Here is a 17,123-nt window from a genome sequence, read left to right on the forward strand (position 1 = left end):
TGGGCCAGCAGATTCTATTCTATTCTATTCTATTCTATTCTATTCTATTTATTTATTTATTTATTTATATTGTTGGATGGTTATACTGCCTTTCATTAAAACAATATCAAGGCGGTTTACAAAACATTCAAAACAACATAAAACAATTACACAATAAAATATTACATCTAATTAAAAACTTTTAAAGACACACTTTTAAATGTGACATTGGCTTTAGGGAACATCTACATAGGTTAGTGCGTGCATGCGTGCGTGCTTGCTTATTGGTTTTTGGCATTTATATGCCACTTTTCAAGTGAACCTCCCCAAGTGGTTTTCATAAAAGCATAAGTAAAGAACCATACAGCAAGCAACACATTCACATTTTTGCATGTTGTGCAATCTATCCTTACAGTAGAAAAGAGCTGAGTTAATAGGCTAACCTCTTCTACTTTGTTCTGAATGCCACAGCACAGTTTTTGATAATGTTTGGCAGACGTATTTTAATTAAATTGCATTGTACTAACTTAACCATAGGTGTTGGTGAGGTAAAGGTAGAGTGTGCCATCGAGTCAATGTCGACTCTTGTCTTTGGTAAAATACAGGAGGGGTTTACCATTGCCTCCTCCCACATTAAAATGTGAACCACTATACCACGTAAGCAACCTATACATATACTTAGTTTTTAGTGCTGTAACTTGGTGTCACTTTTAACAGAATCTTATCTCCGTAACCAAAGGGGAATAAAATGCCACATATACTAATAAGGTATTGCATCTCTGTGTGTACACATACAGAATTAGAAAGCACTGTACAGAAGCTGAGCCTAAGTTACTTTTCTGTTCACTTGGGTAAGATTGTGTGTCCTGTTTATATTCACTTGCACCAGACATTTACAGGCAAGTAGGTCTCCCTTGGCAATATCTGTGTTGAGAGGATGGTGCGTTACATGGTATGCATGATTTGAATGGGGGTGGGGGGAGAAGCTGTAGTCCAGAGGAAAGGGGATGTAGTATCCACTTATCAGTGTTGTGCAGTGTATAGGAAGAGCTTTTAAACACAGACAGGAGGATGTGTCCCTCCCGCCAAAAATATATATAAAAAAATCATTATCCATCAGTAGCATAGTTCTGACAAGTGAAGCCAGATCAGGTATCAACTTGTTTTGTTTTCATTTATTTGTTTTTGATAATTATGTATTACTGATGGACTACTAGGGGCTGTAAACTTCATGTAAGTGAAAGAAAATGAGGGCAGTGAAAAGGACACCCACTGCTCTTTTTGGATGAATTAAATTTCATCCTGCCCCTAAAGCAAAATTGCTGAATAATGCGACTGCATCCTGGCTGCTTAACAGCAGGCACTCCCCCCACCCCACCCCAGGTGTGGATAATTCTTCATCCTGTCCAGACCTGTGAGAGCCAAGTAGGGTGTGTCTTCAGCACCTGTGCTGCTGGGCTAGAGTTGTCAGCAGTACAAGTTGTCTGCAACATTCTTTGCTTTTGGTCTCTCTTGGCAGAAGAAACTGGGACAGATATGATCCCTATAAAGGGGCTGAGCTTTAGGGGTAACCCGAAAACAGAGTTTGGTATCTCTGGGGTGCTCTTGGAATGATTTTCATGAGTGCCTATATTGAGATTGGTGTTATGCAATAAGGAACTTTTTTCAGATGTTTGATGCCATGAGCTACAACTGCATTTCTAGATAATGTTGTCTTATGGGATAGCACATCAGCAACTTTACTTGAGTGACTCTTCCTCTTTATACAGTTTTCACGGGGATGCTTTGAAATAAGTTGTAATGGTCAAACTACAGCTGCCAGATGTTTTTTAACCGACCATGCCCTTGCCTTTAACAGCAACCTAACACACAGAAATTAAACCGATGTACCATGTCCTCAGGCCACCTATAGTGCAGCGGGGAAATGACTTGACTAGCAAGCCAGAGGCTGCCGGTTTGAATCCCCGCTGGTATATTTCCCAGACTATGGGAAACACCTATGTTGGGCAGCAGCAATATAGGAAGATGCTGAAAGGCATCATCTCATACTGTGCAGGGGATGTCAATGGTAAACCCCTCCTGTATTCTACCAAAGACAACCACAGGGCTCTGTGGTTACCAGGAGTTGACACCGACTCAACAGCACACTTTACTTTACTGTGTCCTCATATGGAGACAAGTGGTAGAAAAAACTTTGCCTGCTATACTTCCCTGTGTTGTGCTGCTCTTAAAAGCATATTATTACAGCCAATAAGCTAGTTGGCAATCCTAATATTTTACATGGCATTGGTTCCTTATTGTGGCACTCTGTGGGGACAAAGCATGCATATAAATCATGTATACACATGATGTACTTATCTGACCTGTTTGTGTTTACCTGATGGTAATATGATATCTAAGGTGCTTTTTTACTATCTGTTTTCAAACCGTAGTTCTAATGTACTACATGCAAAGTGATATTGTATTTGTATACATACACACACATTTAATACAGGCTATACTTAAAATGAATTTGTTTCAGTTGAAACTCATGATTACTGTGCTGTGTTATATCTTGCAAAACTCCAACTGTATTGGTTTTGCACTCAGAGAAAGTAGGGATGTGCATGAATTGGGATTCATGCACAGATTCAAAGCACAGATTTGGCACCTTTACAAGTGAGGAGAGCATATACCTGTGCCCCTCCGCCACTCCATGAGCTTCCTGCTGTGGCACTCCCCCAAAAACCCTTGTTTGGTTGCATGGCAGCAGAACGCACATGGCTTCACGCATGTGCAGCAGCCATTTGTGTGGTCAGCAACCATAATAATAATAAGCTGAACCCGCACAGAGCATTTGTGTGCTAGTGCTAGTACACTCAGCCTTCCCACCCCAGTGACTTGGCAAGGCGATGGAAGGCCCCCTCAATCAGCCTTTCTCCCCTGCTTGGCTCCCCCCCTCGGAGACTTCACTCTGGCCCCCTGCTTGCCTCCTCTGCCTTATGCCAACCCATGGTAGCGGGGAGGACTGGCTATGACGGGGCGCTGGTGATGGAGATGGCAGCGAAAACCTCTTCCATGGGCCTGCCAGGTTGTACGTGAAAGCCCCGCCCCTGCATTTTTATTGGTCACGGCTGCAGCGGAGGTAGGGCTTGCTATATACAACCTAAGTGTATGATAGATAGATAGACAGATAATATAGTTATGATGGATTGCAGAAATATTTTATGACTTATCTTTAGTTGTACTAGTTTGTTAAATGGTCATTAACGTTATACAGTTTTTTGTCAACTGTGGGAGTTAATTGTAAAATATCATGTAAAAATGACAAAAATAAGCGAAGTGTGTGTGTGTGTGAGAGAGAGAGAGAGAGAGAGAGAGAGTGAGAGAGAGAATGCGAATGCTGGTCTTAATTCTCTTATGCAGGCAGCTAATTTTCTGATTGTTTGCCCAAGGAATGGCAGTCAAAAGGGATCAGGTTACTAGAAAAAGTACTCTTGTCTTAAAGGAACAAAATGCAATGATTTGAACAGAGAGATATGACAAGAGGGAGCACTGAAAATATATCAAGTGCCACAGTATGACTTATATGATAGTTTCTACAGCCCTTTAACCTCTCTGTATTATAGCTGTTGGATACTTTTGTTATGCTCTGATGTTTTTCTTGATATTTTGATGTTGATGTTGTTGACCTTTGTCTGGTCAGTGTCCAAATAAATAATTATCTCCTTCACAGATTATGCCATCACTAAATGTTAGTGAAGAGCATTTCTTCACATATTTCCTTTGTAAGGCTGGGTATGAACACCTGTTCACAAGAGAGAGGCAGTGTGAAGTTCTGATTGTTTACTGATAATGCTCACTTCAGTCAAACACCTTCTCTCGTACTAAATAATTGATAAGCATTTGATTGATAAATGTGTGGATATATGTAAATTAAGGATGCTTAAATTCATCCTGTTATATCAGACAACATTGTAGTATGTTGAAGCATTTAGTCAACAGTTATTCCAGGTTTATTTGAAGAGTCACATAAGTCAGAGTGAGGGTATTTGTTTTCTGCATTGTTCTGACTCGAGCCTTTTCCTTATAATAAAGGTAAAGTGTGCCATCATTGATTTCAATTCCTGGTGCCCACAGAGCCCTGTGGTTTTCTTTGGTAGAATACAGGAGGGGTTTACCACACAGTATGAGATTATGCCTATCAGCATCTTCCTTTATTGCTGCTGCCCAATATAGTAGCAGTGGGGATTCGAACCAGCAACCTTCTGCTTGTTAGTCAAGCATTTCCCCGCTGCGCCACTTAAGGTGACTTTCCTTATAATACCATACTGTATTTCTGTTATAGATTTGTGTGTGTGTCTGTGTGTGAGAAACACACACACAGAATACATATTTTGGCTATCTCTGCTGTGAAGATAGACACAAGTGGCTCTGTTTCATGTGCAGCCTGAATCTGTGTATGTTTCCTCAGAAGTCAGCGTGTTCAGTGGGAATTATTCTCAATTAAGGACAGCAGCTTTAGGCATAGACTTCCTACATGTTGACCCACTTTCCTCAAATTACTATGCCTCAAACCTTTCTGATAATCAAGGTGGAGTTGGGGGTACCACCACAGATATCACCCAGCAGGTAAGGCATTGTGTAAGAGATCTGAGATGCCCCAAGACCTCCCTTGCAATTGGAAGGGATGGAGGTCTCAAATCTCTTACATATTTGGCGAGCCAGGCAGGAGCTGAGGGTTCTTTTGGCTGCTCTGAGTCTCATAGGTTTGGGGACATACAGGTCTTTCCCCTCTTTTCCTTCCTTTTCTTCTTCTTCCCTACTTTCTCCCTTCCCTTCACCTATCCAGGGGCGTATCTAGGGTGGGGCAGGCAGGGCACGTGCCCCAGGCACCACTTGAAGGGGGGTGCCATTCTTAAAAATTAAAAAATGGCTGCTGAAAACAAAATGGCCACCATGCATGCTCAAATGGGCTCTGTGAGGCCCTAGGCCATGCCAGGCCTTGCTGAGGCCATTTGAGCATGTGCAGTGGCCATTTTGTTTTCAGTGGCCATTTAAAATTTTTTTTAAAAAACGGCCACCGCACATAATCAAATGGTCCCTGCGAGGCCCTAGAGGCCAGCAGGGGGAGGGGGGGACCTTTGCAGACCCCCTACACATGGCCTTTAGGAAGACCCCCTGAAGGGGCTGCAGGTAATTTCTTTTAAAAATATATAATATTTCACTGTACACATATTTAGTTTGGCATTAAGTACAGAGAATCAGGGTTTGTGAATACTGAGCTGAAGCTTATGAGCTAGGATTGTATTCATTTGCTCTTACTTTGCTTCTTGTGATAAGTGAGTTAAATGTGATGTCTTGCTAATATGGCTATTAATGCTGAGTTTGTCTTTGAATCAGTGTGAAACCCTTAATATTAAGGCCCACTGGGAGTTTCTTGCTCTCTTTCTCTCATTTTAACTGTCTTTCTGAAATACTAGAATATATTCCAAGCAGTGACACAGTTTACTTTAATTATTTTCAGAGTATCTGGGAAAAGTCAAATTCTCCATTTATTTTAAAAACTTATATAATAGTGATGCTACAATGCATAGCAGAGAATTAGACAGGCACTTCTGTTTAGTTTTCCAAGTACAGCTCCACATAGTATTTGGGTATTTCATGAGCCCCAGCATACTGAAATTTGTAGTTTTCCAGCATTTTTTGGTCTGGCTACGTCCACTGCAAAATAGTTTTTGAAATATTAAAAGATTAACAAGCTTGACTTGTATTTTTGAGCTGATATTATGGTAAAGTTATCTGAAAGATGGGTGTCAGATGTTTGGACAGGGGGCGCAATTTCAGTGCTTGCCCTAGGTGCTATTTTCCCTAGATACACCTCTGCACCTATCATCTGTCTTAACCCTTTCCTTTTCTTAGCCACTTCATTCTAACCGACTCTTCCATCTGTTCTTGGTTTGGGGTTTCCCCTCCTGATTAAATCACTGATTTAATCACTGATTAAATATTATTTCTTATGATGAACCAGAGTATTTCATATCTCCTTGTTCAATATTACAGGGCAAAGTGATGTGCTCAGTAATTGTCCTGCTAAGAGTCCGATGGCATGTATGTATCACTTGCTCTTTGGTCATAACTTTTAATCACTTGTTTCTAGAAGCCAGCATTATCTGCAAGTCTAGAAATAAATGTTTCCCAAATATTTCTGGACAGCTCCCGTAGTCTGAAGAAACTATTTTGCTATGTAGCATTGTATTAGGATGTACTATACAGAAGCTTTTGCTGCTACCTTTAATTTAGTGTGTTAAGTGTGAGACAGGTGTCCACATAGGCAACTGTTTGAGGAAAAGAGCTGCATTTGGCTCTTAATTGCTCCCAATTAACACAACACAAGCTGTGTGCAAACTATGTTGAGTTGGTCGAGAATGCCTAAGGTCAGTGGGGCAATTTTCCTTTTTGCAAATTGTACATGTAGTGGAAGATCAAAGAATAATACACTTAGTAGGGCTGTGCTTTGGAGCATCTGATGAAGTCAAATAATATGCAACACCAGCCCTTTGAACATGGACGCAGCTCTCTCTGCAATACTGTGTACTTCCAATGAGGGGTGGGGCAGGGCAGGGGAATCAAAGCCCTATAATGCTGCATCTGGGAAGGTGCATGGGGAAAGCTGGGAAGTGTAGAGCTTGATTAGGAAAAAGCTTTAAAGGACTGTACCTCCCAGCATTCCACACGTACACCTCCTTGCACACCTTCCCAGAGGTTGCTAGGGCATATAGGGCTCTGCTGTCTATAAGGGAGTCTTCTCCTCTGCGCTGGGAACATGCAGTTTGGTGTGGTGATGGCCTCACTGGGAGCGGACACCACCATGCGCTTCCAGAGGGCTGAGGCATGTTCGGCTTTGGATTCTCCATAGCACAGCCCTAACACTTGCATATTCCCTGTGGCCGGCCCTAATTTCTCAGTTTTCCTTTCTTTGACTCCAATAAGGCCATTGCCATTACTGGTCTTTGTTCTTTGCTTAGTCACATTGGAAAAGAAGAAGTAACATTTTTGTCAAGGGCTCATTCACTCACACGTTTGTCACAATGAAAGATTGGGACATGAAATGGTGACTTGCTTGCATGTATGAATGAAGATTCACAGATCAAACACACAGAGAACACATTTCAGAACACCTCAAACACAAAGGTTTTCTGTGTAGTCAGTTCATAGAATGTGTGAATGTGAATTAGATGGAATTATTTTTGTTTCTAATCAGTGGCTCATGTTCAAAGATCCTGCTGTGTGAGGCAAAGATGATTTTTGTGTGTGGTCAATTTCCCCCCTCTGAAAAGCCACACTGGAGAGTCCCCCAACCCTCTGGAGCCAGTTTTCAGGGATGGAGGAAGCAGGGCGGCCTCAAATGGGATGGATGTGGGAACTGGATACTTCACATACCTCAGCTTGTGCAGTGGGATCTTTGGATCAAAACCAGCATTCCAGAATGCTCCCTCTTTGGCAGTCAGTTCACTTTAGTTCTAACCTAACTTTGCAAATGCAATTTGTGTGCCTTAAAAATATCTGCTTTCAAATTGGCAAGCTACACAAAGCTTACCCAAACTGCTCCTTGACATATCATGTTGATTTTCTGAACTATCTCTTCAGCATGTGATCCGGCTTAACCAACACTTAATTTACAGAATTGATGAATAATGAAGAGAGAACAAAGTTAACACAAAGTGAAACCTGTTGTCCGCTTTCTAAATCTTGGTCTGGACAACAAATATGTTTCAACCATTTTGATATGACAGTCCTGAAACTTTCTTTAAATAGACATGCAAGCAATTCATTTCTTGAGCTTGCTTTGATAATTAGTCTACTATGAATGAAGCCATCCAGAAAATGTTAAAAAGCAACTTGCCAGAAAGAGTCTTGGGCTTTTATAGTATGCAAAAGTAAAAGACATCTGGAGGTGGGCTTGGGGCATATAATTCAAAGGCACAAATGTTAATTAAATGCCTAACTTGCATTGACCTGTAGGCACTTAAGTGGTCTCTCTGCCTTTTAAAAGTGTATTCAGAACATTGAGTTAAAAGATGTTCTGCTTAAAATATATATGAAATTTTTATTTTAAAGGAGAGAGTAAGTACCAAAAGGAGCATGTGCCCATACACTCTTCAAACTTTGCTGTTGATTTGATGCTAAGGGGATTAATACAACCAAATAAAATAATGTATTACCTTCAAGGACCATAAACAGAAGCTCTGTGTGGGTTTTATTGTTTCTCTGGAACTCAGCTCTAATCTAAAATCCAATAGTCTCTGGCCGGAGCAGATACTTTTATTGTATCAGATTCTTGCACAAAAGAATGTGCTATCAAAGTGTTGTCTTCTAAGGGACTGAAATGACCTTTAGAGTGAGAAACTGGGAATAGAGGGGGAAGGGTGAATGAGTTTAAAAGGAAGGGACCTTAAAGGACTTCCGGAACAATGGAGCATTCCAGTCCAGGGTGCACTTTCAGTGCTTGGGTAGATATTTTCTAATGCTGTTGACCGTTTCTCCAAATATTCTGCAGCAAAACAATTAGAATGGTGGATATGGATTGTTATCTAAAAATTGATCATTCCAAGCTGGAGCTTGGAATGTGGCCTTCTGGGCCTTGTGTCCCTTGGCTCTGTAAATTCCAAATGCTTTGTCATTTTCAGGCCTGTGGTGAGACTGAGTTTTCTCCAACAACTTTAATCTAATTTATTTCACTTAATCCACTCAAGCAGCACCTTTAAAATGTTCTAAATGGTCAGTGTGTGAGCAAGTCTAGTTGGACTGCAGCCTTTTGAAAAATGAATAGTGTGGACTTCTGTACATATAGTTTAATGGGAAAGAATTGGTTCAATATGGTGGCAGCTAGTTTAATGAGAGGATGTTTGTGGCTTGAAAATACTACCAGAGAGTGAAAGTGTGTGCTGGCGTGTGTGTGTTTAAGGAAATGTTATTCCTAAATATTTTTGGGAAACGTTATCATGGTAAGCCCTTAATTTTTGCTGTCCTGTCTGAAGAAATGCACAATTGTTAGAGAATGTATCTACCTTAAGAACATTCCTGTTCTGTTAGAATATTGCTAGCTCTACAGTCAGTGTTGCAATTTTTTACTTTATCCACCACCAGTCTCACAGAATGGACCACATAAATATTATTTTTTGATAAATAATATTATACCATTCTCACAGAATGGACCACATAAATATTATTTTTTGATCTGTTCTAGGGGATTGGTGGTGGATGAACCACATAAATAATGGACCATATAAATAAGTATAGGCTCATTTGTAAAATTCAAGCTTTGCACTTGATTGGTTTGTCATTTAGAGATCTTCTATTTCTTATTTTAAAAGCCAGAAGATGAAAAGTGTCATGGTGAGACATTTTAGCCATCCATTAACTGAACAACTTAAGCAGTATTTTAGCACAAGCATATTTATGGGTTGTCAATGCATTATACTATGAAATTTTCCCTTCAGTTTCTTTTACTTGACTAATTTTTCCTTGCAGTGCTCATTGTGAGGTTCTTCATGATAGGGCTGCTTGCATGGATACTATCTGAGGTGAAACCAGAGATGTCTGTGAGAGCTGTCCTTGATGTGGCTGTGTTATTGTAAGAAGTAACTACAGAGTAGTGGAGATATTTGGAGGTTCAAACTTTCTGATGTCACCGTATGTCATAAAGATATGAGGAAAGTGTGCCATTACTTTAGCATTATGAACTTGGAAAAAGCAAACTTTTGGCTGCTCAGCTATGCTTTGGGCTGTGCTTCATGGCAGTTTCTTGTGCAAATGCAATTCCTCTTCTGCCCTACTAACACTGCAGAACATGTCAGCCACTATTTTCTACTGTGGATGTTTTATGTTATATCTGAAACCAAGACTTGAATGAAATTCTGTTCCTGAATTTACTTTCAATATGTCTAGTTCTCACTGATGTCACTTTTTGAATAAGTTATGCTGTAAAGTCTCTTAGTTCAGAAGATGTCACTTTTAAATGGAGCGCCCTAACCAATGGAGGGTTTCTTTTCAGTTTCAAACATGGGCAGTGTGAATACTGTGTTTTAAGCATGACTTTTGAAAAAGGCCTTTCTGTCTATAGTTGCAGCACATGTGTAAAACGTTATCTCTAAAAGTCCTTCAGTATTTTGCTAACAAATTATATGGCTAGACAATCTCCTGTTGAGGAGTGAAATTGTCACGCACGGTTCTGTCTTTTAATGTTTCTGTGTGTATATTTTAGAGGGGAGGGGGGGAAGGGTTAGAAAAGGAGTGACCAAGGGGAGGTAGAGGGGAAGTTGTAGGAAGAGAAGGGGTGGAGATTTGACCTGAATGAGCGGAACCCCTGCTGACATGGCCAGTCTGACTTATTGAATGACCTGAATACGATAAATGCTGCTTTATCCTTTCTTGAAAGGAACAAGATAGCACAGCCTAAATGCTGGGGTGTGCTTAAATAGGCAACTCTGGGATGTTTGAGGTGAGTGTGTTTGAAATCTGAGCTCTCTGACAGTCTGGGAGTTGCCACAGGTCACCTGCTGCGCTCCATGGGGATAGGCCCAGGACTCACAAGAAATCGTCCGTGGGCGAATTGTAATACAAAATACCTTTGTTGGTTGGCCTCTTTCACTAGACCACGGCCTATAAAACATTGTAAAAATAATTCTTAAATATTATTTGAAAGGGCAAATGGCCATGCTGAAAGGTTTGACAGCTTGACATATAGTGCATGATTTTGATAGCTTGGAAACTGAAATATGGAGCCAAGACTCTCATTTTGCTTGTTATAAGGTTTGTGGTGTGTGTGTGGTTCCCCCCCCCCTTTAAAATAGTGTCTAGTTGCTGTGCAGAGTTCCTATGCTTCTAGCAATTTGACAGGCAATGAGTCTGCTTCAGTGATCTCAAATCCTTTTAGACTAATTTGTGAAAGAGCAGAAAAACAGCTCACACTTCCCCCCCATTCAGTGTTCAAAAACAGAGATTCAGGTATTTTACAAGCAATCCCATCAAGGCAGGTTTATTTTCAAATTACTCTGATAATGCCATGCTGTGTCTAAAGAGGAAAGTAATAGGGAGTTCTTCCCAGGACCCCCCCCCAAGATACATTGTATTAGCCCAAACTCATCAGTGACCAGGACAGAGATGGTAGTGAGAGTCAGATTTCAGCATTAGAATGTTGCATATGTGCAATGCAAATTCAAGCAGTGCCCTTGAATAGCCAAGGGCCATTTTTAAGAGCCTCTGGCCCCTCAGTCACTGGCCTACTAGTTAATTGCCACACGGACTTCATGACACATGGACAGATAATATGACATTTTCAGTTTCTGTCACTAGCAAACGCCACAGCGTTGCTTGCACTAGTTGCTAAGAAGCTGTCAGAAGCCATTAGCAGTTGGCTAAAGTTGCCCTATGGCATTTCCTCATGGCATCAGCAAAACGAGCATAAATCACCCAGTGGAGCCTACTGCTATACTAATGAGGCTGTAAGCTTGTTTATGGACTAGCATCATTTTTATGATTATTTCCACCTTTTCAGCTTGCCTTCATTGGCGGCAGGAGAAGTCAACTTCAAGAATGAAGTCACTGCTGACATTTCACAAACGTGGTTCATAGCTGCTACCATGTGGCTGGTCAGTGGTTCTTCCAAGTTTTGTTTAGTAATAATAATAAAAAAAAGTAGGGGTGGGGAGCAGGAGAGGAAAAGCATTCTCAAGAGACCTTACAGAGGTGACTGTATCAAATTACATTGTGAATGGAAATGCTATTTAGACTTTTAACTGAGATTTTTTCCTTTACGAAGAATCACGTTTCAGTTTTTAAAAGAAAGAAAAAATGGAAGTGGGTTAAACAATGTATGAAAACCTATGAAAGTAATTTCTTCTGAAGGACTTGGTTTCATTAATTTGCTTTCTCTCTTATCCTTCCCTTATCTTCTGTTGGACAGGACCAGAGTTTATTGTTTTAAGCTTCTCTGAACACACACAAGTATTTACATGGGATTGAAAGCATTTGCTTCCAATGAAAACCTTGTCTTAGATTACAGCCCAGCAGTGTAATTTCCCTCCCAGATGGGAGTAAAGTAGCTGTATTTGCCTAAAAACAGTAGGAAGAACAAACTGTGCATTAAGCCAAGGCTGTTTTTGGCTTGAGCTAATGATGTAACAGAAACCTTTTATTTGGGATAGGTCACTGCCTGGGATTGAAGGGAGGTGATCTGGCTCTTGCTTGAAAGGTTTCTCCATTGTATCTACATAAGTCTTCACTTTAGGAAGGGTGGGGGAGATTCTGTTCCTAATGTTTCTGCTTTCATATAGCAGAAATAAACAGGAAAGGTTCTGGGGAGTGTTATACATGGAATGCAGAAAGCCTTTCCCCTCCTAATGGAGTATATAATTCAGGTGCCCTGAAGGCATGCTTTCAGGAATTCTTTTGCCTGAGGTAATGGGGAGCTAAGGCTGCTTGAAGGCCTTGATTATCTATTGATGCACAAAGCTGGAAAAAAGTCATCTCCGTTGGATTATAGTAGATATTTCCATAAATTATCAATGAATTCTCTTCCAGCTAGGCACAAGGCATTGGTTGCTAAAATAATCTGTGGGGGGCGGTTGCAATGGGTAGGAAGCAGGTTTTTTAAAAGAATAGACAGAAAGCAGTGGTGAAAGACAATGTCATTAGGTTAGAAGCCCTTTACTTTTAATCAGTGACGAATATATTTCTCCCTGCTCTCCCCCTCCCCCCCCCTTTGCTTGCCTCTCAAACTACAGAAAGTGGATTAGTCCATGGAAATTTTAAATGCTGTTGAGTTGTTTGCTCATGTTTATTTTATGAATCATTATTTTATATGGTGGTGAATTGCTTCTCTGAATAAAAGCCTTTCAAAGGCTTTATCAGCCTAAGACATCTAAACTCTTTAAAGAGCCTGTTTTAGAAATACAAATGTTTGAATAAAGGCACCAGAAATATTATTTGTAAAACCTTTGTAATGTTTTTCAGTTTTTGTAGTTGTTATTTTGAAGGATTAAAATGCCTTTTTAAAAATCTAAATAACGTGTTTCTATGACTAAGATATTTTTTTTCCCTTGGGGTAGAGATGGCACTTGTTTCATTACATCAAAATATTACTCCCTCATTTAAAAAAAAATACTGACATTCTATGTGACATTCTAACCAAATAAAATGAAAGGACAAAAAAAAAAAAGATTTGTAAACTGTTTTCCAGGTTTAAGGGATGCCTCTTGTTGCACTGTAAATGATAGACAATGATTATGCCATAAACAGAAGCTGCTTGCTGTTTTATATTCCTGTATTTTTATTTATAGTTGTATTTATATGCCACTTTTCATAAAAGCATATCCAAAGGTGGCATGTAAAGAAACTGGTTAACTTTACACAGTGTTAAATGCCCTAGCTGAATGTAATATTCATTCAACTTAATGTGGGTACACTGTGGCATGCTCTTAATGGACATGCCTCTCAGAAGGCCAGTCATAAGCAGATTCATCTTGTTTATTTGATTCATCTTTGTATTTGGAACCAAGAGTGGAAAATATTGTACATCATCATCACAATGGCTACAGCTGTTTGCTTAAATAGCAACCTCAGAAAGATAATTGATAAAGTCCAGTTTGGAAGTAAATGGAATTTAGATGCACATAAGATACTATCCCCATAATGTTTTATTAATGCAAGTTGCATTTATATTGTAGGGGTTATCATTGGCACAGCACATTGACAATATGGAGCTTGGTCATTAGAGCTGCTGAAAGGGCCATAGGCAGAATAGCCACATGGCTTGGGAGGCATCTAGAACATTTGGATTCACTGGAATGTGGTTGATTGAATGCCACTCTCACTTCTGGGCTAGGGTGATACTATGGATTCAGATAAAACCAGGCACATCTGGACTTACTATCAAATAGGGTGGTTGTGGAGAAATAGCTTGTAATGAATAAAAATATTTGCTTGTTATATCTGTATACTTGTAGGAAAAACCTGTTTAATTTCAACTGCTAAATAAAGAGATAAAAACACTGATGTGTGCCTCTTTTTCCATTGTAGACCAGAACTGAACTTGCATAATAATTTTTACTCATGAAATACATTATGAAATAATTTTAAATACTTGTATTTTAACTATTAATTATACATTTAAAAGTATAGAACACCCAAAATCAGCCTTCAGTGAAAGTATCTGAAGATAGCAAAAGTCAAAAATTTTATTCGCTATATTTACAGGTGATGGCTTGGACAACAGTGTAGCTTCTCCCAGCACAGGTGATGATGATGATCCAGATAAGGACAAAAAGCGACATAAAAAGCGTGGCATCTTTCCCAAAGTAGCCACAAATATCATGAGGGCATGGCTATTCCAGCATCTAACAGTAAGTGGACTCTAGATCACATACATGGAATTACATGTGAGTAGAAAATGTCATAGATGTGATGGTAGAAAACAAGTTGACTTGCTATCCATCATGAGAGCACAATGTTTAATGTGGACAGACAGTTGGGGTCTCTTTGAGATTGTTTGAATTTTGTATATTTTACGAGAGAGAGAGGACGACAACTTAATAGTTCTTTTTTAAATGTTGTGTTCAGTTCTTTGACAACAGTGTGGTCATATACAACTATGACAAACCTTACATCAACACAGACTTTTGTTTTGTTTTTATGTGGCTACAGTTTTCCCCCCTTTCACTAGCAGCTTCTGGTTTAAAACCAAAACCTGGCATTTTTTTTGCTCTCTGTGGTCTCCTATGCACAATAAAATGCCAGTAGCTTTGAGGGAATGACACTGGTGGTATTTGTTTTTCTTTTTGAACATGTAAATTCCATAGACAGTAGTGATCTGCTTTTCAGATTGTATTGTCTACTCTGAAATTGCAGGAATTAAGAACTACTGAATGGAGGGGGAGAGGAGAAGAGAAGAGAGCTCTGCTCTGCTAGATGAATAAACACCACAACAGTATCACTAGTGGTGTTCCCTTAATATGGTCATATGCTGATGACTTTTTGGTTAGGTTATGGAAACTGCCTTTCATGTACCAAAGCTGTTGTCTTTTTAGGGTTTTGTTATAGACCCTCAAACATACCATCCAGCATTATATCACAAATATTATGTCGTCGATTATCTATTTATTTATCAGATATATTAGGCATAAATAAATATAGAATAAATATTTAAGCATTAGATAATGCTTCCATAAGGTCACATGTTTCATTTTGGTTGGAATATGACTACTAGTGGAAGAATTTAATTTTGTTTTTGAGGTAGCTTGAGATTTTCTAAATAATGTACACTTTAAATTTGTTGCCATCCAGAGAGTTCCTTTGGGTGTTTCAAGGAGTTTTGTACATTCAGTAGGATATCTTGTCTTTCTCCCTTTTGGTCAGTACCTTTCTCACACCACATGTAACTGCCTCCTTCCACTGCCATATTAAGAACAGCTTACCATGTTAGCACCAAGGGGAATTGCTCTGGTGGTGGTGGGAGAAAAATGTTGGGAAGCCTAGCTGGCAATTGGAGCTAGTTGTCTGACTCAATGGATTATGGCCAGTGGCCACTCTGTTTATAATCCCAGAAATCTCTGTGTGTTTTAATGGGAGCATACATTGTTTGTTACATTATTTTCATTTTTGTTATTAAACACATTTATCTTTTCATTCATAAAACTTTCATTACCTTTTCATTATAGTCATTTTCATTTCCTTCCTTCCCTTCCTTCTCTTCCTCCCTCCCTCCCTCCCTCCCTCACCCTCCTGCTATTTTTATAATATCTTTTGTCTCTGCCTACAAACAGCAATGCTCATTTTGACTGCCACTATCCACCCCCCACTGCCCAGAAAGACTGGATGTTGCATAATTCTGGGAGATATAGCTATAGGGGTGTGTGTGTGTGTGTGTGTGTATGTGTGTGTGAGAATGAATGCTGGTTGCCAGTTGGGACTATCATTTTTGCGGGGTGGCTGCTGATGGTGAATGATGTAATGTCCAAGTATTCTGCTTAAAAGTGATATTGGCAGCCAGAAGGCAGCTACTGAAATGAGCTCCACTGCTACCTTTGCCACAGGGAGCAGAAAAAAAGATTTTAACGAAGAAAACTGTTTTTGCCACTCATTTGTCTTAGTCTCTCATTCATTTGTTTTTTATTTATTGTTGTTTATTGTTAAATGTATACACTGCCTTTCATTAAGAAAATCACAAGGCGGCTCACAATAAAATTTAAAAACTATATTATAAAAAAGACACTTTAAAATATTGAGCTAAAAATATAAAAACAAATCTGATTTTTTAAAAAAAATTAAATTAAAACACTAGCATAAAAACAGTACAAAATACAAGAAGCAGCAGTGGAGACAATCATATAAAAGCCTGGGTAAAAAGCCACAATTTGACATGCTTTCTAAAAACTGTGATGGAGACTGAGGAGTGGATAGGAACATAGGAACATAGGAAACTGCCATATACTGAGTCAGACCATTGGTCTATCTAGCTCAGTATTGTCTTCACAGACTGGCAGTGGCTCCTCCAAGGTTGCAGGCAGGAATCTCTCTCAGCCCTATCTTGGAGAAGCCAGAGAGGGAACTTGAAACCTTCTGCTCTTCCCAGAGCGGCTTCATCCCCTGAGGGGAATATCTTGCAGTGCTCACACATCAAGTCTCCCATCCATATGCAACCAGGGCAGACCCTGCTTAGCTATGGGGACAAGTCATGCTTGCTACCAGAAGACCAGCTCTCCTCACCCACCATGGTGGGGATACCCACCAGGAGAGCATTCCAGAGTCTGGGGGCAGCAACAGAGAAGGGCCTTTCCCACGTGCATGACAACCGAGCCTCCCTCATTGTTGGCACCCAGAGCAAAGCCCCCTCAGATGACCTCATCAAGCGGGCAGCAACCCTTGGGAGCAGGCGGTCCCTCAAGCATCCCGGGCCCAAACCATTAAGGGCTTTAAAGGTCAAAACCAACACCTTGAATTGGACCTGGAAATGAACTGGCAGCCAGTGCAAGTTTAGTATAGTACTATTTAGTACTAAACTAAACAGGTTTAGTACCTTTTTTAAAGCCCTACACAGCTTGGTGTGAGATATCTGTTAGACTGCATTCACCCATATGAATCTGACAGGGTTCTTCACTCATCAT

The 17,123-nt window shown here is 39.9% G+C and overlaps 1 protein-coding gene across 2 annotated transcripts in view; it reads left to right on the plus strand.

Moving 5' to 3' along the window:
* Nucleotides 1-17,123, plus strand: part of MEIS1 (Meis homeobox 1) — a 206,849-nt gene that overhangs the window by 81,966 nt on the left and 107,760 nt on the right. For both annotated transcript variants that reach the window (XM_053284453.1, XM_053284454.1), the window contains exon 8: nucleotides 14,218-14,363. In XM_053284453.1, coding sequence (XP_053140428.1) covers nucleotides 14,218-14,363 — 146 coding nt within the window. The remainder of the gene's footprint in view (nucleotides 1-14,217; nucleotides 14,364-17,123) is intronic.

Source organism: Hemicordylus capensis, chromosome 1 (genome assembly GCF_027244095.1).
Source record: "Hemicordylus capensis ecotype Gifberg chromosome 1, rHemCap1.1.pri, whole genome shotgun sequence".
Taxonomy (NCBI): Eukaryota; Metazoa; Chordata; class Lepidosauria; order Squamata; family Cordylidae; genus Hemicordylus; species Hemicordylus capensis.